This window comes from Elgaria multicarinata, chromosome 16 (assembly GCF_023053635.1).
Source record: "Elgaria multicarinata webbii isolate HBS135686 ecotype San Diego chromosome 16, rElgMul1.1.pri, whole genome shotgun sequence".
Taxonomy (NCBI): domain Eukaryota; kingdom Metazoa; phylum Chordata; class Lepidosauria; order Squamata; family Anguidae; genus Elgaria; species Elgaria multicarinata.
In genome coordinates, this window is record NC_086186.1 from 5,466,890 (window position 1) to 5,494,345 (window position 27,456).

Here is a 27,456-nt window from a genome sequence, read left to right on the forward strand (position 1 = left end):
GCTAAGTTGCATTAGAAAGTACTACTACATGTTACTCAAAATCAAGCTGCATTAAAAGGGGCGATTGGACACAGGTCACAAAGACACTGAAAAAACTCCCACCAGCCGACATGATAACCCACGATGGGTTAATTAAGCCATTGTGGCTTAATTAACCCATCATGGGTTATCGTGACGTCCGAACCGGCCACTGACAATTATCAAAGGATGGACTCGATTGCTGCACAAGTATCATAATCTTAACATTTTTGCTAATATCCGCATTTGAATGCCCAACAGATATTTTTATGTGGGCTCTGGCTTCGTTGATAGCTAACTCCAAACTATGGTTTTGCATTACTCACACAAGCCTTGGGTTCGTGTGCTGCTAACCCTCCTGTGACCCAGCAAACAATGGTTTGGGGCTTCTCCCTCAACCCACGATTGCAAGCCAATTCACACATGGAGGAACGGGGGGAATGACACTGGGCCACTGGTTCCACCCTGACCCAGTGTATTCCTTTTGGACCCACTACCAACTTTTCGGCATAAATAGGAAGGCCTGAAAGGAGGGGCTGCACACGCAGGCAGCTATAGGTGCTCCATGCTAGCAGGAATCCTGCCTCATTGGGTGCTGCTTTTAGAGGTTCCAGTCCATGCGTGGTGGTAGGAGTTGGATCATGCACATGTGTTTTCAACATGTTAACAGTAAGCATGGAGACGTTTCAGAAGAAGGCAACAAGGACAGTTAGGAAAACCAGTCCTCTGAGGAAAGGTTGAAGGAACTGGGAATGTTTAACTTGGAGCAGGGAAGATAGAAAAGAGGGCAGGAGATCCCTGAAGGGACATCGCATAGAAGGTGGCAATGGCTTCTTGTGCTTAAATTTCAGGAGGGGAGATTTTATTTATTTATTGCTTTTATATCCCGCCGTTTTTCCTCCAAGGAACCCAAGGCGGTGTACATAACCCTCCCCTCCATTTTTATCCTCAAAACAACAATGCTGCGAGGTAGGATGGGCTGAGAGTCTGTGACTGGCCCAAGGTCCCCCAGTGAGCTTCCATGGCTGAATGGGGTCTAGAACCCGGCTCTCCCGACTTCCAGTCCAACACTCTAGCCACTACGCCACACTGGCTCTCACTTTTTGTTGCAAAATATAAAGAGGCTGCCATAGCGGTTTGATTGACCTTTACTGTGGACACTTCTAAAATGCGCAGTTAAAACTAGTACAATTTTCCTAGCTTAACAAGGGGCCAAAGGTGAAGGCAAGCAAAGCTTGCTATTCATGGTGCTTATTCTTTCTGCAAAATTGCCTTTCTGATCTATAGTTTGCAATAATTACCTCCTTTTTAAAGTGCCCAAGGAAGAGCTGTACCCTAAATGGATTACAGCACCGGCTGTTGGGAAAGGGGTGTGTGTGTGTGTGTGTGTGTGTGCGCGCGCGTTGCCCCTCAAACGAGGCCGTTAAGTACCTGAAACAAACGCCTATCAGTTGATTTAATAGGGCACTAAAGAAAACGCTTCTCTGACCTCATAAATTATGTGTTATTTGCAAATGTGCTTTTGGGGAAATTTGTCACAGTTAATTAAAGTCACACAGAGGCTAAAATTGCATTAAAAAAAAAATCAGGCGAAAGCAAGAGACCACAATTACAGCTAATAGGAGAGGCCTTAAGGCCACCATCTGAAAAAATAAATAAATGAAAAGACTCTCAACATAATAGAGAGTGATCGAGGCCACGGTCACGCCAGCTAATGGAAGTAGCAGGTAAATTCAATTGATTCTATGTGCCTGTGGAATGCTGTAAGGCGCCACGTATGAATAATAGGAGAACAAAGCAAGAAACATCAGACAGGCTTTGTGGCTCAGACCAAAGGTCTGTTGAGTTCAGCATCCTGATTCCCCCCCCCCCCCTTTCTAAAAAGATGAAATGGAAACAGATTTGACACGTCTGGCCTAGATGCAGGCAGAACACGAAAGCAGCACTGGGAGAGCCAGTGGGGTGTAGTTGTTAATGTGTTGGATTTGGGAGACCCGGGTTCAAGTCCCCACTCAGCCGTGAACCTCACTGGGTGCCTTTGGGCCAGTCACCGGCTCTCGGTCTTCACCTTACAGGATTGTTGCGAGGATAAAAGGGAGAGGAGGAGGAGGAGGAACATGGGCTTCTAAGAATAAAAGGCAGCATATAAATGCAATAACAAACAACCCTCTTCACACCATGCTGCCATTGAGAGAGAGATTGCTTCTGAACTTCATGGCCCATAGACCTATCTAAGGGGGGTGGGAGAAGCCCTCCAATATCCATGTAAAATAGAGGCCATAAATACTGCAGTAGGGATGGAATTCCACAAATATGGAGTATTCCACGAAGTACAACCAGTCGCCATCTGAGATTAACAGCAGAATACTATGAATGCCTACTGAGAAGTAAGCCTCATTGAGTTCAAGGGAATTTCCAGGTAAGTGTGTATAGCAGTGGGAGGCAACCCAGTGCCCTCCAGGTGTGTTGGGACTACAACCTGTGCTGTTTCCCTGTTTTGGAAGACCTTTGGGTATGACTCCCCTCCCTCAGTGAATCTGCCTTCTCACCACCATGATCACCAGCTGCTCCTCCTCTTTCTCATCACTGCTCCCACTTGCTTGCTTGACAGGCAGAGAGCCAGTAGACAGTGGCATTTACTCTTCCTTCTCATCACTCCTATTGTCTGGGCCAGAGCAAGAGGCAGGCAAACAAGCAGGTGCAAATGGTAAAGAGGGAGAGCAACTCCACAGAGCACTTGCCACTGGGTGCTGCTTGGGTGTGGGCCCTCAGCAAGTCCCCGACTACACCTACCCTGGATGCTAGCCTGAACTACAACTCCCATGGCCAACTGCCACGGGAGCTATAGCCCCAAACATAGAATCATAGAATAGTAGAGTTGGAAGGGGCCTACAAGGCCATCAAGTCCAACCCCCTGCTCAGTGCAGGAATCCACCCTACAGCATACATGACAGATGGTTGTCCAGCTGCCTCTTGAATGCCTCTAGTGTGGGAGAGCCCACCACATACCTAGTCATGGGTTCCATTGACATACTGCTCTAACAGTCAGGAAGCTTTTCCTGATGTCCAGCCAGAATCTGACTTCGTGTAACTTGAGCCCGTTATTCGGTGTCCTGCACTCTGGGAGGATCGAGAAGAGATCCTGGCCCTCCTCTGTGTGACAACCTTTTAAGTATTTGAAGAGTGCTATCATGTCTCCCCTCAATCTCCTCTTCTCAAGGCTAAATATGCCCAGTTCTTTCAGTCTCTCTTCATAGGGCTTTGTTTCCAGACCCCTGATCATCCTGGTTGCCCTCCTCTGAACACGCTCCAGCTTGTCTGTGTCCTTCTTGAATTGTGGAGCCCAGAACTGGATGCAATACTCTAGATGAGGCCTAACCAGGGCCAAATAGAGAGGAACCAGAACCTCTCATGATTTGGAAGCTATACTTCTATTAATGCAGCCCAAAATAACATTTGCCTTTCTTGCAGCCCTATCGCACTGTTGGCTCATATTCAGCTTGTGATCTGCAACAATTCCAAGTTCTTTCTCGTTTGTAGTACTTGCCAAGTATCCCCCCATCTGATTTATTTATTTATATATTTAAGCATTTTTATGCCGCCATTCAGCCAAAAAAGGCTCTCACGGCGGCTTACAAAAGTATTCCTTGACAGTCCCTGCCCACAGGCTTACAATCTAAAAGACATCTTGTAACTGTGCATTTGGTTTCTATTTCCTAGATGTAGAACTTGGCATTTATCCCTATTAAATTTAATTCTGTTGTTTTCAGCCCAGCATTGCAGCCTATCAAGATCACTTTGAAGTTTATTTCTGTCTCCCAGGGTATTAGCTATCCCACCCAATCTGACCCCTGGGCGAATAATGATGATGATGATGATTGATGATGATGATGATGCTGTACTTATTTATTACCCGCCTTTCTCTCTGGATCAAGGCAGGGAACAACTCTAAATAAAATATAATACATTTAAATGTTAGCTTTAACAAAATTGATACAATATCATGCAGTTTCTGACCTAACCTATGAACTGCGTAAAGCTGGCTCGATTGTGTCCAATAATCAGTTAATTTCACAACATGTAACGATTTTATGCTGACTGGGAGATGGATGAATTTAGGCTGCAGCAATCCTGCGCATGTTTAGACAGGCAAACGTCCTACAACTCCCAGCATTCCCTAGCCAGGCATACTGGAGGGCTCGATCGCTCTGGCATCGAGCGGACGTGCCTGAGTCGGGGATAGATTGCAACTGCCTGGCTGTGGAATGGAGAGAGAGAGCGAGAGCGAGAGAGAGCTGCGCGCGCTTGTGCTGCTGGGCGGGCTCGCGCTGCCCGGGATTCTGCGCCTGCGCGCGCCCTGCTCAGACGGTTTTTGAATGGCATTTTAGTAGTGGGCGCAGAAGGGGTCCAAGCTGCCTTTGAGCCTGGGGTGGGGTTTACTTTATTTTGCAATATTGCAATGCACTGAATTACTTTTTCTTGCATTGCACAGCATTACATTTTATTGCATTGCATTTCTGCCACTACATTTCCCCCCCCTCTTTTATTTTTGCAAAATGCAACAGGGGTTCTAGCATGGGACGGTTATGGGACACTGATGCTCTTTTCTTTTTTCTTTTTAAGGGAGTGGGAATGACAGAAGTGGAATGGTTCCGTCCTTGCTGTTTGGCCCATTTTTTATTAACCATGCGGATTAATTCCAAGTAGCCATTCCTATGCTTGCTATTTATTATATTTATTCGCTCCTTTATTCATCTTTGTTAATGCTTTATAATCCACCTGGAGACCCGGGGCTGTGGAGCAGTCTTTTCCAGCGCTTGCTATTTTTTAAAAAGTGCGTTTATAGAGTTGAAAACTTCCTGCCTGCTAGGGGCAGAGGAAAGCAAAAGGTTGGTATTATAAGGTTCAGCCTCCCATCCTATTATTGAGTTGAGGGCTTCCGCCAGCTCAGCTTAGCATCTCTTTCCTGTGTGAACTGGATTTATTATTATTATTATTAATAATAATTATTATTATTATTCCAGGTATCTGGGGCATGTCTTTATAATAGAGCCTCGTCTTGGTTTATCTTCACAAGAACCCTTTGAGGTAGGTTAAAAGGAAAGGAACCTCTCCTGCAAGCACTGAGTCATTGCTGACTCTTGGAGGGACGCCAGCTTTCACTGACGTTTTCTTGGCAGGCCTTATAGCGGGGTGGTTTGCCATTGCCTTCCCCGGCCGTTATTGACCAAATAGCTCCCAGTGAGCTTCATTATGGTTAAGACAGAATTTGAACTCTGCCTCTTCACAGGCTAGCCAGAGCGCAGGGTTGCCTCACCTGTGTCTTTGTTATAACAGAAGGTCATTTTTAAAACTAAAAATCTGTTTCGGTTAATGCCCCCCCCCACTTGCTGGCATTAAGTGTGAACTTGATGAAGCAGCAGCATGAACCCAGAATAAAAAAATCATTTATATCATTATACAGAATGAAAAAAATCTTCAGAGTTTGAGTGCACTTGTAGGCAAATGACACTTGAAGTGACAATTCTCAATTCGCCCTTTGCATCTTCGCATTGCAGGACTCCAACAAGATGTCAGGGTTAAAAAAAGGGGGGGAAGCCTCATGTGAGTCTGCTGTGAACAAATGCTCCCATTAAACTTTTGCTCATTTTTTTCTCATGTAATTATGCATATTGGTGAGATTTGGGGCATTAATTCATATTTTTTTAATATTTGCTTTTTAAATGCAGCTTCAGTAAAAACTAACCATCTTGCATTGTCATCTGGTTATATTAGGATTGTTGGGGTATTACAAAAACCTTTATCTTGTGTCTGTATGAGCCAAAAGACAAAATAAATAAATAAAATATCTGTTTTAGCACTCTAGCAAACAAAGACCACTTCATCTAAAAAATAATTTCTGTCTGCATAAGACAGTGTTGTGTAAATGAGTAACTCTTCTACTCACCGTGTTTTAGGTTGTTGCAATGGCAGAAAATGGATCCCCAGAAAATAAAAGGCCCCGGAGAAGCGCCTCCCTCGGCAAGAACAAGATAAAAACTCCAAGTAGGAAGCATGCGATGGACGTTAAAGGGCCGATGCCTTTCGCTCTCGCCCCTTCTTCTATCATTTCGTTTTTTAATAATGCCCCCCCTGCCAAAATTGCCTGCCCTTTGTGCAGTCAGATGGTACCAAGATATGGAATCAACCAGCATATTGATGAAGTGTGTCAGAACCGAGATGATGTGATTCTGGTTGATCCAGCATCCGATGTGGCCGCAGGTCCTTCAGCCGAAAATGGGTTTGGTCGTTCTAGTCCATACTTTCCCAAGACTGCCTTGACTCCAGAGAAGAACCCAAGCTACCCAGTAGGTGGTGACTCTGAAACAACCCTAAGTGTAGGAGGACAGGCGAGCCCGTATTTCAAGAAAGGCAACGGTCTAGGGTTGAGTGATGGTGAGCCTGGAGTTCATGTGGTTAAAGCCATCTCCCTGGGAAGATTGTCCACCAAATTGTCCAGGAGGCGCCGTGTCCAGGTCCGCGATGTGTTAGCTGAGGAGGGTGAGGTTTGTCCAGTTCAAGGTGTGCATGACAACACCATAGAGCACAACCCAGGGCTTGATGCATCGGTGGATGGCTCTCAGAAAGAGAACCAGTTGCCTTTTTCCTGTTTTCAGGGACAACATAGTCCAACCCTGGGCACATTGCAAGAAAGTACCACAGGAACTCTTAGTGGCAATTTTGACAATTCTACTCCAGTTTCATTTCCATTGGGTGGTCTTCCTTGCACAGATCTTGGGCTGCTAACAGGGAGCAGCGCGCAGCAAAATACACCTGACTCCGTTTCAAATCTCTGCAAACCTGAAGTATGTTCAACAGCTTCTAGTAAAGAAGGGCTGTCTAATTTGGAAAGCAGAGACCTCTCCTCTGGTGAACAGGATCCGTTGCCCGGTGCAAATGAGACGTACCATAATCAAATGTCAGATTTCTCTGCTCTGGGAAATGACATGCAAGTACTTCCTATGGAAGAGCATAGGGATTTAAGAAATACAGTGATGAATGAGGCATATCTGGGACCTTCAGAAGAAGCGAGTTTTCAGAATCCAAGTGGCAGCATTTTAGAATCCGTCCTCAACGGCCCTGACCCTGTGTCAGACACCGGAGGGCAACCATATTACCTCCGGAATTTTCTGATGGTCCTGCAAACCGTCATGGAGAATGAAGATGACCGGAGGCTATTCAATGAGGAAGATTTGAGTGCCATTGCTAAATTCTACCAGCTGTCAGGTAGCTTGTTTTCTATTGTTATTATTTATTGTTGCTATTTTATACCATACCCTATCACCTGCCACCTTACACATACTAAGGCAAAAATAGATCCCTGCCTGCAAAGAGCTTACTATAGAAATCAAGCTTACATGGGCTCACATGAATCAGCTGGAGACAAGTCAAATTTGCCACCAGTTATAACAGACCAGTGACTATTTACACCCTTCGTCTAAACTAACAAGTTATTTCAATAAACAGACTGCTGCAAGATGACCTTGATGGTGCCATTGTATTGCGTGCAGTAATTAACTTACTAATACAGCTAGAATTACTAAACTGAATGCTGCGTAATAATTCAGACAGGGAATATGTTTCCCTAATGGAACCTCAGCCGTCTCTGACATTAGGCAAGTCTAACTTCAAAACAGCAACCTGCAAATTTCAAAACACCAGCACCAAAAGGATCTTAGCGGCTGCAGCTGTCTGTTTTTTAATATTTGTATGAGAGGCCTCAAGTTGGGAACATGGTAAGTTGCCTTGTACTGAATCAAAGCCTTAGTCCATCAAGCCCTGAGTTGCCGGCACTGACTGGCTGCCAGGGTTTCAGGTAGATTTTTCAACCCTATCTGGAGCTACCAGGAATTGAAACTGGGACCTTTCACCATCAAGTTACAGCCCTCCTCTATATGGAAATTCCACTATGTGGAACACCTCTGTAATCTCTTCCCCCCGTCCCACTGTTAACATCTTAGTTTTTCCCCGCAACCCGTTTTCCTGGGGCTGACCCACAAGTCAGACTATTGAGTAGATGTGGAGTTGAGTTGCACCCAGAAGCATCCCAGCACCTTTGCACACTTGTAGGCCAGGATACTGGAAGGCCTCGGTGTTGACCATCCCCACTCAAAAAAAATGAGGAAAGGGGAATCAAGCATGTTGCTGTTAAAGAATTGGTTCTGCAATATGTTACAGCCTGCATAGTTTAGTGGGGGAGCATCATTCAGTGTGGAAGCACATGCAGGGAGGTCCCAGGTTCGAGCATAGGGCGTTTCTAGCTTAAAAGATTAGACAGCAGGTGATGGGGGAGACCGACGAGAGACCCTGGAGATCTACTGCCAGTCAAAGTAGATCATCAGATGATCTCATCTGGTATCAGGCGGCTTCCTTCGTTCCGTCTCCGGGTAATTGGGGGTTAGAGCAACTGGACTCAGGCGTAACATGGGAACAGGTAAACACTACCTGGCGCTGAGCATTTGTAGGGGAAAGAATGGTTTTGTGCACAAAGACCGAGTGAGCTTTTGATCTAGCTGGTAAGCAGAATGTCCCCTTGATGCTTTCGTAGGAATTTATGCTGCAGAAGGCTGCTCTGAGCAGATGTGTAATGCTGTTAGCATAATTTGCAGGCTCCCTAATTGGTTGGCTTCTGCTAAGAGGCAGACATGATTTCCGCAGCTATGAGCCTTTGATGTTGGGCTGTTGATTAACTCCCGGCGAAGAAGCTGTGCTGGGCCGTTATCGCTCCACTTGAGCAATAATTTCCATTTTACGAGTCTCGAGTCTGCCGGGAAGCCTGGCTTCTGCACGATCCATAGGGATCTCTTTTTGCTGTAAGAGTGTGGAGTTGATTCTGGCTAAATAGGCCTCCCGTTCTTTTCTTTTTTTTCCCCCCAAGGCGCTTTTAGCTCATCTTTAACCCTAGAACTTTACTGAAAGGTTCTCTGCTAGCCTTGCCAATTCATGAAAGCTGCTTGTCCACAGCATTGTTTTAAATGTAGCCTGAAAATATAACCGTTAACGATTGTGTGCCTGGTCACCTGGAGGTGATCCTTACTCGGCCTAGGTGATTAGGCAAATGGCTATTTACAAGCCTGCTCTTTAGGGAATGTGTTTCAAAATGCAGTTGCAAACTTTGTTCCAACTGGCGTCTTCCATTTCTCTTCCTGCTTAGATTGCACCTCTTGAGCCACTGACTGGGCTGCTGCTTCAAAGTGCTGATTACGTTTTGGCTTCAGTGTCTTAATGTGCTCTTATCTTTTATAAGTTGCCTTAAGCCATTTGGCTTCCCAGAGGCATAGGGTTGGCCACTGTGGTTGTTGTTTGATAACAGGAACAACTCCGCATGCTTCCAGACACTAGAGGGCAGTAGAGGACGTGTTGCATCATCCCCCTTGTCCTGTAACTTTCATTTCTTTTTTCCTCCTCCTGCCTCCTTGTCTCTGCAACAAGCAACATGTGGTCTCTCCCTGAAGTAACCATAACCTTTTACTTACTTGCACTCATGCATTCAACTTTAGGGGTGCTTGTAGTTTACCAGTGTTAGATATCCTTTTCTGACAATGTGTATAAAAGCACCAATGAAGTAAGTTGATTTGAATTTCTTCTAAACTGGCTCTAGTCCGTGTTTATTGCCTCTTATACTAAACGTTGTTTTGCCACGCTTTCTCTATATAAGGCAACTCTGCTCTAAGTCCTTCTAACAGGAAGGATGCTGGACTAGCTCTTACGAACTGGAGATGTCTTGATTCGTGGCTTAGTCACTTGGTTTCCTGTGCTGAGTAGAATTTGTAGCCACATGCTTTCATTAATTAGAAAAGGATTGGTTCGGGTTTTTAATTGATGCCTACAGGCAGTCATGTTGGCTATTAAAAGTTGAGGTGGTGGTGATATTTCTGTCTTGACCTGCAGGTTTGCATCAAAAGCAGCGAGAGGAATAATAAGAGGCAAATTTACAGGCAAACATAATGGTTAAAGAGGAACTGTAGTGTTAGCATTGAGTGTGTGTTTGTGTTTTTAATGTATCTGGACATAACAAGATTTCAAGCCTTAGGGTATTTTTCCCTGAAGGGAAGAGTGAGAGAGAAGTTTTGTTGTTCTGCAAGATCAGCGTGATTTCTGGCTTTTTTACTTGGGAAGCATCAGAGGAAGAACTTCAAAGGAGCTGCAGCCCCACTGGGGAAGTGACAACCTGGGCTTTTCAAGTATCAATTTTCCCTGTAGTAGGATTCTTGAAATTCTCTTTAACGCCACACCTGTGGAGGGAGGGGGGATTGAGGAGAGAAGGAACTTTTAGATCCAACAGGAAAACACATCAGTGGTTGTTCTACGACCTAGAAAAAAATGCAAATACCCAACAGTGCAAACAGTTTAGTAATATATAATACAATTGATTTCAAAGACATGTATTCTGTGTCTCAGTTTTGAAATAATGTTCGAAGCAGATTTCAATAGAAAGTGTTTTTTTTTAAAGCAACCACAGTTTTAAAATATGCAGTTGGATGTAAAACCAAATAGCAGCAGGAGCAGACAAATAAGAGAGAATTTTAATAGAACCCCAGAGAGCAGCAGATAAAACAACCTAAATATAACTTCTTGATAGAAATAACTCAAAAGCAATATCACTGTTCATTAAAATAAAGGCGTATTAACATGGCACCATACGTAAAGACGTGGAATAGTCAAACATACTTCTCCCTGGTGCAGGTTTTTGTAGGAGTTTGGTACCCTTCAAATGCTGTTTTGGATTTGGTTTCAGAAGAACGGCGAGGGATCAGGTGTGAACTTACACAAAGTCAGAGGCAGTGTTTAGTAGCTTATGTACACTTATTTGGTAAAGCAACTGTTAGGCAGTTCGAATTGGTTTTCATAGCTAAACAGTGAACGCCAGTGTTTTTTGCCACTAACAAAGTTTGATAACGCACAGTAGCTGTTAAAGCAGAGTTTGTACTATCCTTGCTGATCAGGATGCAGCTGTGTGCACCCAACTCTGTTTAAGAATCATTTCTACTCACCCCCCGATTTACAATTCAACTGCAGCTGGAGGACAGAAGTTGTACGTCAGGCTCTTTCAACGCAAGCTGAGCTGGATAAAAGCAAATAAAATAGAATACGCAGAGATCAGCCATGATCTTTCGCCAGTCATCGAAGAGCTTGTTGGAGGGGGATTCTTGCAGTCAGGTAAGTCCTCTAAAGAAGAAGTGGGGAACTGTTTTTTGTTGAGGGGTACATTCCCAGGGGTAGGAATGTACCCCTCAACAAAAAGAAACCAGTAGTGGTTGGGTGTCATAGGGTAAAGCGGTTGGTTATCCCCTTTTCGTTCTCTTTTTCTCTCTCTCTCTCTCTCTGCCACCCCTTCTCAGCCCTCTTGCCACATCTCTCTGCCACCCTTTCTCTCTCTGTGCCACCCCTTCTTTCTTTCTGCCACCCCTTCTTTCTTTCTCTCTCTCTCTGTGCCCCCTTCTCTCTCTCTCTCTCTGTGTGCCACCCCTTCTCTCTCTTTCTCTCTCTCTCTCCCTCTCTCTCTCTCTCTGTGCCACCCCTTCTATTTCTGTGCCACCCCTTCTCTCTCTCTCTGTGCCACCTTCTTTCTTTCTGCCACCCCTTGTCTCTCTTTCTCTTTCTCTCTCTGTGCCACCCCTTCTATTTCTGTGCCACCCCTTCTCTCTCTGTGTGCCACCTTCTTTCTTTCTGCCACCCCTTCTCTCTCTTTCTCTCTCTGTGCCCCCTTCTCTCTCTCTCTCTTTCTCTCTCTGTCTGTGCCACCCCTTCTCTCTCTTTCTCTCTCTCTGTGCCACCCCTTCTCTCTCTTTCTCTCTCTGTGCCCCCTTCTCTCTCTGTGCCCCTTCTCTCTCTCTCTCTCTGTGCTACCCCTTCTCTCTCTCTCTGCCACCCCCTTCTCTTTCTGTAACCCTGTTCAAACATCACAATAATGCCCTGCAACCTTTAATTCAGGGATGGGCACCCTGTGTTCCCTCAGCCTAATTTCATGAGCCCTCCACAAGGGATCCATTGAAACTTTTGGCAAAAGCCATCTGCCCCTCCTCCCCCACCCCCAGCAGCCCAGAAGGGATGGTAGAAAGAGGGCATTTCGCAGGTCACAATAACCTGGATTATTAAAAAAAGGGGGGATTATTGTAAGTCAGGCAGTTGTAAGCAAGAGTGGCTAAACAACCCACGGACCACTGTCTGAGCTTTATTGTGATGTTCAGACTGAGAACTCTGGCTTGGCTCTGCCCTGACAAGCCAGAGAAACAAACCAAGAACCAACTGTGCATGAGCGTGCTGCCTCATTCAAAATAACCCTGATGATGATTTTAGATTATGAACCTGCGGGCAGAGACATTTTTGATTGGTTATATGTAAGCTGACTGAGGAGCTTTTTCAGCTGAGGAACAGAGTAAAAAAATACTTCAAATAAATAAATTTAGTTTACAGAATAACTTTATGACGTTCTTGGTTACTGCCACGACACAGGCTCTGAACACCAGACCTCACGTCTGCCACCACTTCTTATGGGGTGATACAGGCTCTGAACACCAGACCCGGCCGAGGCTACTCCCTGCTCAAGCCAAGCACCACCGCTTGATACGCCTGAGGCAAGGGATAAAGCCCACCTTCCTCCAAACTATGTGGAGAAAGGGGTTTAAAATGGAGAATGGATTTTAATATATATAATAATGCGCTGTGAGTTATATCTGCTTAGGTGAATGATGGTCAGAGTGGGTGCTGAATGTGTAAACTTAAGATGATAAACGCCAAACAGACACGTGGGATTTTTGTGGTAGTTTTAAAACAAACAATCAAAATTTATTTTTAAAAGTTCATAAGCTTTGTTTCAAATAACAACATTTAAAAACCTTTTTGAAACCTTCCATACAATCCGGTCACTCTCACATTCGCGCTTTCCTTTCTCTCACACAATCACTCCTGAATTTTCTTTATTCTCAGTATTGATTAATATACTTCCACTACGTGCACACCACACTCTAAAGACACCACTCTCTACACTGACTCTCAAATTTCCCAGAACTTAAGTACCATAAATACAGAGAGCACTACAGACTCTAAGAGTCCCTAACAAGTCTCCCTGAAAAGCTTTCCTGAAAAGGACAAGAACAAGAACTCTCCATCCCCTCCGTCCTTCCCTTATATATCCCTCCTCCCCCCTCCCAAGGCATTCTAACTCCGCCCACTCAGGCCAACATTCTACAAACCACAGACTTACAAACTGCAGACATACATTTGGAATTGACTTGTGGGGTGTAACGCCACAGTTACCTTATGTAGAAAAAGACCTGAGAGCCAGGGTGGTGTAGTGGCTAAAGTGTCGGACTGGGAGTCGGGAGATCCGGGTTCTAGTCCCCACTTGGCCACGGAAACCCACTGGGTGACTTTGGGCCAGTCACAGACTCTCAGCCCAACCTACTCACAGGGTTGTTGTTGTGAGGATAACATGGAGAGGAGGAGGATTATGTGTGCCGCAAATAAATAAATGTAAGTTTCTTGCTTTGATTTTAATGTATTATTACTTTTTCATTGCATCTGCAGAGGCAGAATTACAAGATCTGAGTGAGGTCCTTGACTTGCTCGCTGCACCTGAGCTGAAAACGTTGGCCAAAGCGTTCCACCTGGCAAACCCACATGCTCAGAAACAGCAGCTCCTCGAAGGCTTCCTGAAACTAGCAAAGCAGCCCTCCATCTTCAGTAGGAACCAGGCTGGCGTTGGAGGTGCGATTCTAAAAAGGTAACATACATTTAGTGTCATCCTCCGCTAAAGTAAACAACAACAACAAATGTCAGAATTCTGCACTGAGATCACACAGATTCTGCAACAAGTAAAACTAGATTCTGCAACCTGAATAAATTACTCACGTTAACTACATTTGCATTGTAGCTTTGCTTTTCCGTAATTGATTCTGCAAGCATTTGCTATGTTCTCAGTTATTCTTCTCGTCGTAGGTCTGGTTCAGATGTAACGAGCATAACTCCTGGGCTCACGGACTTCTCTCTTCCCTTTGCACACTACGAGAGGAGAGCGAATTTGTTCTAAAACACATTTTTCTGTTTTGTCAGGGAAATGGTGGTTTGCACAAAACCACACAGCGAGTTAACGAGTCAAGGTATCATAGACTCTGCTCCCTGCCACAGGGTGTTGAAGCAGAAATCTTTATTCAAATGCAATGACTTCTAGTAGCATATGTATCTGTGCTACTGTGGACGCTGAGAACTTGTTTTTTTAAAAAACAGAAAAGAAATGAGAGTTCAGCTTCTTGGGAAATGGAATTCTGTACCTAGTGGAGGCATCGGAATATGCAGCTGCTATGGGCTGTGTTCCCACAACTTTAAAAGCCGGCAGAAGGGCAGGGTAGTAGAAGGACCAAAGGACATACATGGTTTTTACAGAGGTTCAAACTGTCAGGCTCATTTGGATTACAGCCTTTCTTCTGCTGTGCGCCCCCCCCCCCCCGGTCTAACCCAATTTTTGAAAGCTGCCATAGCACAGCAGACTCCTCCGGGGAGACTGTAGTTCTACTTCTTTTATAATTTGCACTTGAACTACATGCTAAATTTAAGCAGAGGGCTTATCTTGGTTGATGTGTGCATAATTTTGGAGGCGTAGCTCAGCACTTCATCTTACCTTGATGTCTCTGGAAAGAGAGAGCAAGAAATCTGAAGAGACGGAAAAAAATGTTTTAAGGAGGAAAGAGAGAGAGAGAGAGAGAGAGAGAGAGAGAGAGAGAAGATGGTACCATGTAAATACTCTTGGAAAAAGCCCCAGTCTTAAGGGACGCAACAGAGAAAGGGCAGGAGAACTCAGGGAAGTTGGAGGAACAGTTTACAGTTACGGTTGGGTTTATGGATTGGGGGCCCTATCTCTGACATACCGAAGGTTAGTTTCAGCCTCTGGCACCTCTGGTTAAAAAGATCTTGTAGGAGGGAACTGGAAAGATGCCCTTTATGAGATCCTGGAAAGCTGTGGCCTGTCAGAGGAGCAGGTACAAGGACACATCATGGGTGGGCAGCCCACAAGTCTCATGAGGTCTCCGGTGCCTGTCACTGCTCCCAGAATTTGGGGTGTGGGTGTGGGTATTTTTAGAGGGACAAAGCACAGAATGGGCCAAAATTGGTTCAATTGCAAGCTAAATTGGCTCCTTTTGCCGGTCTGTGGCTGCTACAGAAATATGGTTACATGCTTCCTTCCTAGAGAGGTTGCTTGTTGTAGAGGCAAGAGGAGGAGAAGGAAGAGGACAGAACAGGAAAAAGGAACTGGAAGTTACAGGACAACAAGGGGGATGAGCGAGACAAGCGGCTGTTAATGCAACATGTTCTGTATCGCCCCCTAGTGTCCGGAAGCATGCAGAGCTGCTCCTCTTATCCCATAAATTCTAGCTTGCAAAAATGCTAATTCTGACCCTTTGGGTGCTCCTCAGCACTTATGGGCACCATTTTAATTTAAAAATAATAATCTGGTGTCCATAGGGGGTGTGGCCTGTGGCAGGGTGTGTGTCCATGTCCGGGATGGTGAAAATGGCTTCTGGACCTCCCATCGTTGCCCATGATGGGCTAGATGGGGTTATAGTTTGATTTGGTGTTTCCAATGTTCCCATGAAATACTTAGTGGCAATAGCAGAAAGTAAGGCTGTGGCGACTCTTTGGAGAGCTTCCAAGGTGAGGGGTTCGTCTAGGAACCTTCTCTTGCATCCATCTCCACACAGGTGGGAAACAGAGTCTCCTGTAGCCATGGAAGCATGTTGGATACCTAATTCCAACATGGAGCAATGCAGCTTCCATTGGAGTGGACAGTTACTGCTATCCTGGAGTGAAGGGCCGGCTCAGCTGTGATCCTCACCAGCAACCTGGTAGTCCACCTGACAAACAGCTGCAACCTAACAAATATGCTAGAAAATGTGATTTTTAGGCTGGAATCCTACACGCGCTTGCTAGGGAGTAAATGCCACTGGAGATGGTCAGGTTTAATTCCAAGCAGACGCGAAGACAATCGTTGTGTGGCCAACGGATCTGCAGCTGTGCAGAAGGGTTGGTAGCGTTAACTTCATGTCGATTTTGCTGTTCTTTTGCACGGCCCCAGGGCTAAAGATCTGGCGGGGAAGTCCGTCAGGATTTGTAAAGGTCCCCGGGCGGTCTTCTCTCGCCTGCTGCTCCTCTTTTCCCTGACTGACCCAGTGGAGGATGAAGAAGCCGGAAGCGGTGGCCAAAGTCAACTCTCCACAGTGCTCATGGTCAACATGGGCCGGACGCTCTTCCCCACTTACACCGTCAACAGGAAAAGTCCAATATTTCAGGACCGGGATGATTTCCTTAGGTAGGAAGGAATGTGGAGCTTGTTTTGCATTCACCCTAATTTTTCTTATTCTTTTTGATTACATCCATATCCTACCTTTCTGCTAAGTGGTTTCCAAGCCATGTACCAGGTTTTCCTTCCTCCTTTTATCCTTAGAAGAACCCTGTGAGGTAGGTTAGGCTGAGAAAGAGAGAGAGGGACTGACTGGGGAATGGATAGAATCATAGAGTTGGAAGGGGCCTATAAGGCCATCAAGTCCAACCCCCTGCTCAATGCAGGAATCCACCCTAAAGCATCCCTGACAGATTATTGTCCAGCTGCCTCTTGAAGGCCTCCAGTGTGGGAGAGCCCATGACCTCCCTAGGTAATTAGTTCCATTGTTGCACTGCTCTAACCATCAGGAAGTTTTTTCTGATGTCCAGCCAGAATCTGGCTTCCTGTAACTTGAGCCCATTGTTCCGTGTCCTGCACTCTGGGAGGATCAAGAAGAGATCCTGGGTCTCCCTAGTTTTGCAAATAAACCCTGGATTGTGAACCTCCAGGAAGAAAACTTTCTTGACTTCATATTGTACCATTGCCTGATCTGAGATAATGTGATCTGAATCTTACCATCGTTATTCTCTGGGTGCCTACTCCCAGGGAGGTTTGGAAGACGGCAATAAGGGAGAGAGGGCCTTCTCAGTGGTGCCCCCCCTCTGCCCCAATTATGGCATGAGCTCCCTGACAAGGCCCACCTGGCGCCAACTTTGCTATCTTTTCGGCACCAGGGTCACGACTTTTCTCATTTCCCAGGCATTTAGCACCATGTGATGAGATTTTAATCGATCCCGGATCTGTTTTTTAGGTTTGGCTGATTGCTCAAAGGCGTTTTTAGATGTATGTTGTCTTTGTGATGATTGACTGTTGTAAGTTTTCATGGTTTTAATTTCTGTGTATCATTTTTAATGTTTTAACCTTTTGTAAACCGTCCAGAGAGCTTTGGCCGTGGGCGGTATAGAAATATAAATAATAATAACAATAATTCTTACATTATTACTACTGTTTTTGAAATTCCCCATTAGGTATGCCGCTGCCCTGCACATGTCGAACGATGTCTCTGTAGCTGCATCCAACGGGAACTGGAAAGAGGCGCACAGACTCTATGGGGCAGCAAAAGAGACCTGGAAGGAGTTGAAATGCCACCCTTCTCTGAGGTATTAACTTTGGGGTGGGGAAATACTGGCTGGGGATGATGGAATTTGCCACTGAATGCAGCTGAAGGTCCCCAGCTTGTGGAAAGCTAGACTACAGCGTGTGTGATCTCATTTCTGCCGTGCGGCTCACGCGCTCTGCTGTAAATAAACACTCAGCCTGTGATGTTTCACAGCTTCTGCGTTCTTGGAAACTTTTTGAGCTTCAAGGTTTATTTGTTAGGGGTGGGGTGTTGTTGTTGCTTTTTAAAGCACTGCAGAGGGGAAATTGGAAGAGGTTTTTTTTTTATTCTTTTAGAGGTCGTTGGCTTTGTTTTAACCTTCTGCTTCGGTGAAGCGGATAGTTCTTTGGCAACGACTTGCGTGTTTTGTGTGCTTAACTCTGCAGGCCTCACGCTGCCCTCCCAGAATACCTGAGGCGCTTCACAGTGGGGTGGGTGTATACACGGATCCTCTCGCGGGGCGTTGAGGTCTTGCAGCGCCTGCACATGTACGAGGTAACAAGGCGGGGAAACGAGTAGGTACTTCTGTCACGAAGCCTGCTCTAAGGGTGTCGAACGGCTTTTGGTCTGAGGGCCCGAATTCCGTTCCACAGAAGCCCTTGGGGGGCTGCATCCCAGTCGTGGACCTTTCCCCAGGGCCAAAGGGGAAAGGCCCAAATTAGAAAAAGTACCGGGCTGTTTTAGCTTAAAGCTGTTTCTGCCAGCAACTAAGCCTTGGCAGAGATACTTCAACAGTCTAGAATGGTGGGGAGGAAGGCGCAAAAGTCGGGAAATTACCCAATGATTGGTGGAAAGGAAAAAGGGGCAGTACCAGCGGAAAGGGGTGGGGCTTCTGGAAATCTTCAGATTTGCCCCCGGCCTGGTGTTTCACACCCCTGTTCTAGCGGGTATCTTTGTGTCACTTCTAGGAGGCAGTGGAGCAGCTACAAGACCTTCTGTCTCAGGAGGTTTATTGTAGCGACAGCCGCGGAAGGTGGTGGGATCGCCTGGCTCTTAACTTGCACCAGCACTTGAAAGACGCGGAGAAGGTAACGTTGCCATCTGTCACTGCTCCAGGGTCAAGCGCTGCTCGGGAGGGCTGCATCTTCTCTAGGCGCTCCGCACATTAATACTGTTCCTCTCGACTTCCACCCTGGGTGGGGGCCCTGAAAGTTTGCCATGCGGTTGAGGAAACGGCCGTAGCCTTCGGTCCCCCCTTGGCTTTGTGAGAGCTGCGTTGATCTTCTCTCTGCTATGGCTTCTTGCTTGCTAGGCCTTTGGGTGCATCCGGAAAGGACTCCTAGATCCGTCCGTTCGCACGGGCCACCGTCTCTCCCTCTCCCAGCGAGTCCAGAGAATGAGAGATTCCCCAGTATGTAAGAAGTTAAGGTCTGTCCTTCAAGACCTGCCTCTTCTTGCTGTAGAAGACGTCGCTCATGTGAGTAGCTGTTGGAGTAGCCTGCGATTGAACCCGGGACCTTCTGTGGGCCCAGCAGGGGCTCTACCACAACCTACGGTCCCTTCCTCAGCAACAATGTCACCACTAGTCAAAGCTAACCGGAGTTTGCCCTAAACCAGGATCTAAAAATCATGGTTTGAACTGGGGGAACCTGGTATTGCTGAGTTGTTGGAGTTAAGCAGGGTCAGACCTGATGAACCATCTAGACGAGAGAAAAAAGGGAACTCCATCGTAGAGCAAAATAAAAGACCTTCTTGTTCTTGAGCATATATGACCAAATGAGTAGAGGTTCAGTGACAAAGAAGTAACCAAAGGAAGGATTTGTGTACGTACAGTATTGTCCAGTTCAGCCCTAGGACTTTGCAGAAAGGTACTTGCATCGCTATTTTAATTTTGCCAGGTCTTGTTTCTGATGCTGCGGGTGTGTGTGTGTGTCTTCCCCGTCTGTGCTGTTCTGCTCCTCCGCCTCCCATCCCAGAGATGTTGAAGAGGCAGAGAGCCTCCTTTCTCCACGTTTGAGATGCGCAGCGCGAGAACAAATTTCCCACCCAGAGAGCAGCCCCCACCCCCCGCCGGTTCGTCAGTCCCCAAATTGAGTCAAATTGCTGACAAGGAGATGGCACTTTAAATGCTAGATGTTTTATTTTTAGCTTTCCACTTAACTGGTGCGAACCAAGTTCAAGTCACCCTGCCTTCTTCTGAATACTAAGTTGCATTACAATTTAGTGTTCCACAAGCAGGACCTGCAACGAATTGTTGCGGCATGTCGTGTTCCCGTTCAGGGTTCCAGCTGCAAAATAGCGGCTCAGAGGGGCAGTTGTAAGCAGTTAAGGCACAAGTTCAGCCCTGCAATTTCTTTTCAGTACGAGAACAGAGATCAGAATATTTTCAGGTACGGACAACCATTTGTCAGGGATGCTTTAGGGTGGATTCCTGCATTGAGCAGGGGGTTGGACTCAATGGCCTTGTAGGCCCCTTCCAACTCTATTATTCTATGATTCTATGATCCTCCTGGTTTCACCACCAGACATGCTTCATTTTGGCAAGGGGTAGAATTGTTTTTGTCCTTCCTGGGGGTCAGAAACTGTTGCCAGTCGACTGCAAACTGCCCAGAGATTTGCCCGCAGGCCCTAGTATGCTTTCTATTTATTTATTTATTACATTTCTATACCACCCAATAGCCGGAGCTCTCTGGGCGGTTCACAAAAATTAAAAACATTCAAAGTATAAAACAACAGTATAAAACCATACTATAAAATACAATATAAAAGCTCAACCAGATAAAAACAGCAGCAATGCAAAATTACAAATTTAAAACACCAAATTAAAATTTATTTATAGACTGTTAAAATGCTGGGAGAATAAAAGGTCTTCACCTGGTGTCTAAAAGCATATAATGTAGGTGCCAAGCAAACCTCCTTAGGGAGCTCATTCCACAGCTGGGGTGCCACAGCAGATAAGGCCCTCCTCCTAGTAGCCAACTGCCTCACTTCCTTTGGCAGGGGCTCGCGGAGAAGGACCCCTATGGATGATCTTAAGGTCCGGGCAGGGACATATGGGAGAAGGCGTTCCTTCAGATAGCCTGGCCCCAAGCCGTTTAGGGCTTTAAATGTTAATACCAGCACTTTGAATCGGGCCCGGACCTGGACTGGCAGCCAATGAAGCTGGGAAAGGACTGGTGTGATGTGGTCTCGTTGGCCAGTCCCTGTTAGTAACCGTGCTGCCCTGTTTTGTACCAGTTGAAGTTTCCGGACCGTTTTCAAAGGCAAACCCACGTATAATGCATTGCAGTAATCCAAACGAGAGGTTATCAGAGCATGGATAACTGTAGCTAGGCTATCTCTGTCCAGATAAGGGCGCAGTTGTTATATCAGCCTAAGCTGATAAAAGGTGCTCTTTGCCACTGAGTTCACCTGTGCCTCAAGTGACAGTTCTACTGCCCTGACCTAAGAAAACAGATGCATGTCAGAGCCACGGCTGCTTCCCTTCCTTAGGGGTCAGCCAGATATTTCGATTTGCTCAGGTGACCATCAAAGGAAAGCTGTGCCCACAGACCGGGATGGGGAAGTCCGTGTTCATCATGGAAGACGTCTGCGTGGAAGACAAAGGAGAAGACCTTGAGCTCTCGACAGTCGTGTGCTCGGTGGAGGAGTTGGCTTTGGCCCACTACAAGCGGGAGGGCTTTGATCAAGGTAACGTTCAGTCCGGGCTTCAGTTGACAGCCGGCAATTGGCACTCTGCCACACACCCCTCCAGCACACTGGTTTGACCAAGAAAGAACCCACAGATGTTCGCTACCACAAGATGTAGTGATGACCACCAATTTGGATGGCTTTAAAAGGAACAAATTCATGGAGGAGAAGGCTACTAGTCCTGATGACTACCTCTAGTATCAGAGGCAGTAAGCCTATGTAAACAATTGCTGGGGAACATGGGAGGGAGGGTGTTGTTTCACTCCTGTCCTGCTTGTGGGTTCCCTGGTGAACAGAGAACAGAGTGCTGGACTAGATGGACCTTCGGGGTTGGACTTGATGGCCTTATAGGCCCCTTCCAACTCTACTATTCTATGATCCAGCAGGGCTCTTTTGTTTAAAGTTGTGCAGACGAAGGCACTGGAGCTATATGGATACTTAATGGCAGGGGCAGAAGGAGGCTCTGGAGACAGCAAGATTTGCCAAGCTTGTGACACCAAGTGCGTCCTTTTTATTTCCTCCCTTAAAAGGGAGGGTCTCTGACTCAGCCCGATGGTGAAAAGTAAAGCTCATCAGTTGGGGACACTCTTGTTGTGATGTGCCCTCCGTCCTTGACACTGGCTGGCCCAATCCTGACTGCCAGAGGAAAGTGCGTAAGAAGACCCTGACGGGATCAGACCAAAGGTCCACCGAGTGCTGCCTGTTGCTTCCCAGACTGGCCAACCACATGTCTCCAGGAAGCAGGACGTGGAGGCAAAGAGCCCTGCCTTTGTTTCGCCTTGGCTTCTGGTACTCGGAGGTACACTGCCTCTGAATGAGGAGGTTAATGCACCGATCTCAGCTAAGAAGCATGGATAGACCTCTCTCATCTGTGCATTTGGCCGCTCCTCACCTGAACCCGTAGCTATCACCACATTCAGTGGCAGCAAATTCTGCAAATGTATGCATTGCATAAACCACAAGTGATTTCTTCTTTTACCCTCTTGTATCCACTGTTGGTCAATTGCATTACTTCTGCAAGGGGATGAATACAAAAATCCCCAAAAATCAGAAAACGAGATGGTGTTTTTAAAGACAGTTCAGGGCTGCAAATATTTACTAGATTTGCCTGTTAGAAGGCAATAAAGGTGTTTTGCTTTAAAATCTGATCGCTAAGAAGACTGCAGATTCATACCAATTTTCAAACAGTTCAGTGTCCACGATCAGTGGGCAGAAGAGATTGCAATTCCTTGTCGGAATTTTGAAAACTCTGACGTTGTTCCCTTGCTTGTAACTAATGTTCCTCAGGGATCCATGGCGAAGGATCTACGTTCGGCACGCTCTACGGCCTCCTGATGTGGGATATCCTTTTCATGGATGGTGTCCCTGACGTCTTCAGGAATCCTTACCAGGTATGCTTCCTATGTTCGTATAGGGCAGCCTTCCTCAACCTGGGGCACTCCAGATGTATTGGACTGCATCTCCCAGAATGCCCCAGCCAGGGCTGGGGCATTCTGGGAGTTGTAGTCCAACACATCTGGAGCGCCCCAGGTTGAGGAAGGCTGGTATAAGGAGAGAGGACTGGAGCTCAGTGGTAAGAACACCTGCTTTGCATGCACAAGCTCCCAGGTTCAATCCCTGGCATGTCCAGATAGGGTAGGAAGGAATCCGGCCTGAAGCCCTGAAGAGCCATGGCTGCCAGTCAGTGTTGACAATACTGGCCTAGACGATCTGACTCAGTATAAGGCATGTTCCTGTATTTTTAAGGCCACCCTGTGTGTTTCATGGCCAAGTCAGAAAGTTGGACTTGGCTTCCTTGAGTACATGTCCAACACTCTTATCATCACAATTGACGCTGTTCCCAATCCCGTTCCAGGAGCAAGTGCTTCTGTGTGTCCGCAGAGAGAAAAAATCCAGATTGGCCTGGTTTCAGGCAGCACAGCTGCATGGCCACAGCTGGGGAAGGGAGTCACAGAGCTGAAGGCTTGGCATGCCCTCCATCAGCTGGCTTCTAGCCAACAGGGGAAGATGTCAGTTGATGAGGACCCACCTTTTAATGGAAAGTGCACCCTCTGGCCAAGCTCTAGCTTTATTTATTACATTTCTATACCGCCCAATAGCCGGAGCGCTCTGGGCGGTTCACGTAGAGCAACAGAATGCCAGCGGGAGGGCTACTGTACTGATCTCTTTCGCCTCTCAACCCCTGGCAGACTTCTCCCTTGGACTTGTACACAGACAGCTTTTACGAAAACCGGCGGGAGGCTCTAGAGTCCAGGCTGCAGTGGTTGCACGAGGCTTCACCCGAGACCCTGCAGAAACGGATCGGTGAGGTGTGGACAGCCCAGCAGGGCAAAGCGGCTGCGCTAGTCAGCTGGGACCGGTTCTCTTCCCTCCAGCAGGCGCAGGTAAGCGCCAAAGCCCTGTGAACTGTGGGGCGGGTGGGTTCTTCTTATGTAGACGTTGCCCAATAGGTTGGTGAAGGGGAGGCGGTTGTGGTAGAGACGGGTCTCTTGCATCATTATTTTGGTGTGTGTTTTTAACTTAATGCTTAATGCCTCTTCTTTGGTACCGAAGCCATACGAATAAGAAAGAAAAAAGCTTATCTGAGCTGCTCTTATCGGATAGAGCCTCAGGCTGAGGAGGGCGGAAATCCAGCAAACTAAAGTCAATCCTTATGTCACGGAAAGGGTTGGTATAAACCACTGCCTATTGTTAGAACAAGTGTTCCAGTTCCTAGCAGCCCTCTCCAGGAGGGCCAGTAGCCAGGGATGCTGGGTGTTGTAGTCCAACATCATCTGGAAGGGCAGAAGTCCCACAGTGCTGCGTTAGAGTTTGTGCCAGCGTATTTCAGTAAAAACACAATGTGACATCATGGGTGAAGAGAAGGTTTATCAATGTGTACATTTATGGAATCATTTGATGAATTTCTTACGATTATGGCTGTTGCATGATTCAAGAATTACCAGTCAATGAAATCCCATTTGATTGAATCTCCAGGCATTTGCACAGGACTAAAACAGGAGGCTATTTTTAGATGGTGCGTGCATGGCATAGTCTTTGCCACAGTGGTCGCCCTCTTAGAAGAGGCATTTTCTTCTCCCTGAGAGCGAAGGGGACGCGGCTGGCTCTCCCAAAGCAGCGCTGCCCTCTGCAGCCTTTATGAGTACTTACAGTTACAAAACCTGTATTTTAAAGATGTGTTACCTGACTCCTCGAGTGCATTCTTAGTGAATTAAACCTAAATTAATTTATTAAAGGTTGCAGCTCTAGTTGACACTTGCATGATTAAATGTTACAAGTTTTAAAATCCATTTGCACCCTTAATGTAAACCTTGTTTACTGACTTCTATGCCCTGAGAAGCAGGCAAGGTAAACATTGAAAAACATACATGTAGATTAATTAATTTGCTTCTTTAGGGGACGGGGAACCATTTCTTTATTTCTTTATTGCATTTCTATACCGCCCAATAGCCAAAGCTCTCTGGCCGGTTCACAAAAACCAATACCAAAAGTACAATTTAAAACATAAAACTTAAAAAAACATAATGTAAAAACACAATATAAAAGTACAACCAGAATAAAACTGAGCAGCAATACAAAGATTTAAAAACAGGAATTTTAAAAGACTAAGATGATAAAATGTTAAAATACTGGGAAAATAAGATCTTTACAATGGTGCCGAAAGGAGTATTTATTTATTTGTTTATTAATTACATTTCTATACCGCCCAATAGCCGGAGCTCTCTGGGTGGTTCACAACATAGGTGCCAGGCGAACCTCTCCAGGGAACTCATTCCACAGCCAGGGTGCCACAGCAGAGAAGGCCCTCCTCCTGGGAGCCACCTGACTCACTTCCTTTGGCAGGGGCTCGCAGGAAAGGACCCCTGAGGATGACCTTAGGGTCTGGGCAGGTACATGTGGGAGGAGGCGATCCTTCAGATAACCTGGGCCAAAGCTGTATAGGGCTTTGAATGTTAATACTAGCACTTTGAATCGGGCCCGGACCTGGACTGGCAGCCAGTAATGACAGAAAAGGACAGGCATAATGTGCTCTCGTTGGCCAGTCCCCATTAACAATCTTGCCGCTCTGTTTTGTACCAGCTGAAGTTTCCGGTCTGTTTTCAAAGGCAGCTCCACTGATAGCACATTGCAGTAATCCAGACGAGAGACGATCAGAGCATGGATAACTGCAGCTAGGCTATCTCTGTCCAGTTAAGGGCACAGTTGGTATATCAGTTATCTAAGTTATCTGTCCTCCAAAATTTCAGCAAAGCACAAACGGGATTTTGGCTACTCCTTGCCCACTACTCTTTCTTGCACTGCAGACACATATAGTAACGTGAGCAATACTCAGGGAAGTTCCTCAGGCTGCCTTCAACATGGGGAGAAAATGGGAGAATATGCCTGGCAAACCCCCAGACCATAATCGTGATTTTGCAAAGGACCTCGCAGGCACACTTGGCAGAGGAGCAACAGGGAGGGACAGAAGCCATAAATCTGACTTTAACTATATGCCTGGAAGTGCTATTTGGGAGAAAGAGAAATGGGCCTTGGTTTCCGCAGAGCCTGGCGTCTTCCTTCGGAGGCCCTTTTCTGAGTGGCGTTTGTCGGCGGCTGTCCGAAGATCTGCGCCATTGCAGGGGCGGCCTCCCCGATCTGGTCGTGTGGAGAACCGAAGACCGGCAGTGTAAGGTACATTTCCGGCTGCGTTGTGGATGGTGCAGACTGCATAGCTTGGTGATGAGACAGGTGAAATGGGGGACGATTCCGTTCTTCTCTTGGCAAGGGCCCAGAAAGTCACGGCTGGACAAAATGTCCCTGACCTGCAGCTGTATTCGTAGGTTATTTCCAAGTAGAATTTAACACTGGGGAACTTTTTCATTTGGAGGTGGTGCAGCGACAGCACGAGAATTTGATCTCTCTTCATAAGGACTAGCAGATTTCTCTTCCCAAAGAAAAGAGTGATGTAGCTGAATTCTGCATCCGGCCCCACCTTTTGTACTTTTTTCTCTGCATTGCGATAGAGTTATGCCATAAACCGGGTCTGTTCATGCTATCATGTTTTCCTAAGAGTGATGCCCACAAAAGATTTCACCAAAACAAGCCTTCTTCTAACGCAGTGGTTCTCAACCTTCCTAATGCAGTATTAACCCTTTAATACAGTTCCTCATGTTGTGGTAACCCCCAAACATAAAATTATTTTCGTTCTTCTCTACACGATCTCATGGGATGGTTTGCTAATGAAAATAATACATAACAATGGCTTTAATAATACAAAAGATGATACATGACATAGTTCAGTCAATACAGTTTCCTAAGACCATCGGAAATATGTGTTTTCCGATGGTCTTAGGCGACCCCTGTGAAAGGGTCATTCGACCCCCAAAGGGGTCCCGACCCACAGGTTGAGAACCGCTGTTCTAACGGGAAGCTTTCCATTAAAAAGCTTTTGTAGGAGGCGCTCTGCCTGTTTTCCTCTGGTTGGAACCTACAGACCACCCTGCTTGCATTGTTCTGCTGCAATGGTTTCACTTCTAACACAATTTATGGGTTGGGAACCGGGACGGGAGCCAGCAACTTGTCACGAGCGAGCTCCTGCCAGAGCCTGACCAAGTGGGGGTGGGTGGGGAAGCACGGCTTTCGCTGATCTAGTGGCACAGACTCCTCTGTAAGCCAGATAGCCGTCAGTCTGCCCTACAAGATTCCCAGCCCGGCTCTATTTGTGATTTGACACTCGCTTGACCATGGGGCCTAGGAGTTAACGGTCTCTAGCAGAGGGTGGAGGTGGGGGTGTGTGCTCATGGCTCTGTATTAGTTCCCTGCAGAACTGTAGCAAAATAGAGAATGACCTGGTTCGCACATGAACTGCAGAATTCATGATTCTGGTGCAGGTTTTCCTAAAGCCCAGCTTTGCTTGCAGTCCTTTTTTTGAAAGACTTTTGCAACCTGTTAGAAACTTGAATGAAACATTCACTCTCCGTCTGCTAAATCAACTTTTCAGCTTGTGGAAGTCAAAGGCCCCAACGATCGCCTCTCTCACAAGCAGATGATATGGCTGGCTGAGTTGCAGAAATTGGGCGCAGCGGTTGAAGTCTGTCACGTGGTGGCAATCGGATCTAAAAGCAAACGCCTGAGCTGAGTGGATCGGTGGTGGTGGTGGTGGCCGGCCGGCCTCACGTCCAGGAGAACTCCACGAATTGTTGACGTTTCTCTGGGCTGTCTTTTTTGTTTTGTTGTCCTCAAGAGGAATGTTTGCAAAACTTAATACCACCCCAGTCTTTTTCATGCATGCACCTGCTAAAAAGAAACATTC

General features: G+C 46.5%; 1 protein-coding gene across 1 annotated transcript; it reads left to right on the plus strand.

Annotated features, from left to right (window-relative positions):
- Positions 1-4,749: 4,749 nt before the first annotated feature.
- Positions 4,750-27,366, plus strand: FAN1 (FANCD2 and FANCI associated nuclease 1). Its single transcript, XM_063142615.1, has 14 exons — positions 4,750-4,907; positions 5,976-7,284; positions 11,077-11,217; positions 13,588-13,783; positions 16,130-16,363; positions 17,404-17,535; positions 17,921-18,029; positions 18,443-18,562; positions 18,787-18,951; positions 20,996-21,164; positions 22,452-22,555; positions 23,354-23,548; positions 25,707-25,835; positions 27,145-27,366. The coding sequence occupies exons 1-14, from the start codon at positions 4,782-4,784 to the stop codon at positions 27,280-27,282; spliced, it is 3,267 nt and encodes a 1,088-aa protein (XP_062998685.1). The 5' UTR covers positions 4,750-4,781; the 3' UTR covers positions 27,283-27,366.
- The last annotated feature ends 90 nt before the right edge of the window (positions 27,367-27,456 follow it).

Excerpts from the sequence above, each read along its gene's own strand:
- FAN1 (XM_063142615.1), top strand. The coding sequence starts at position 4,782 with ATGCTTTATAATCCACCTGGAGACCCGGGGCTGTGGAGCAGTCTTTTC. Across the intron at positions 7,285-11,076 it reads TAAATTCTACCAGCTGTCAG|CTGGAGGACAGAAGTTGTAC; the intron begins GTAGCTTGTTTT and ends ATTCAACTGCAG. Across the intron at positions 13,784-16,129 it reads GGAGGTGCGATTCTAAAAAG|GGCTAAAGATCTGGCGGGGA; the intron begins GTAACATACATT and ends GCACGGCCCCAG.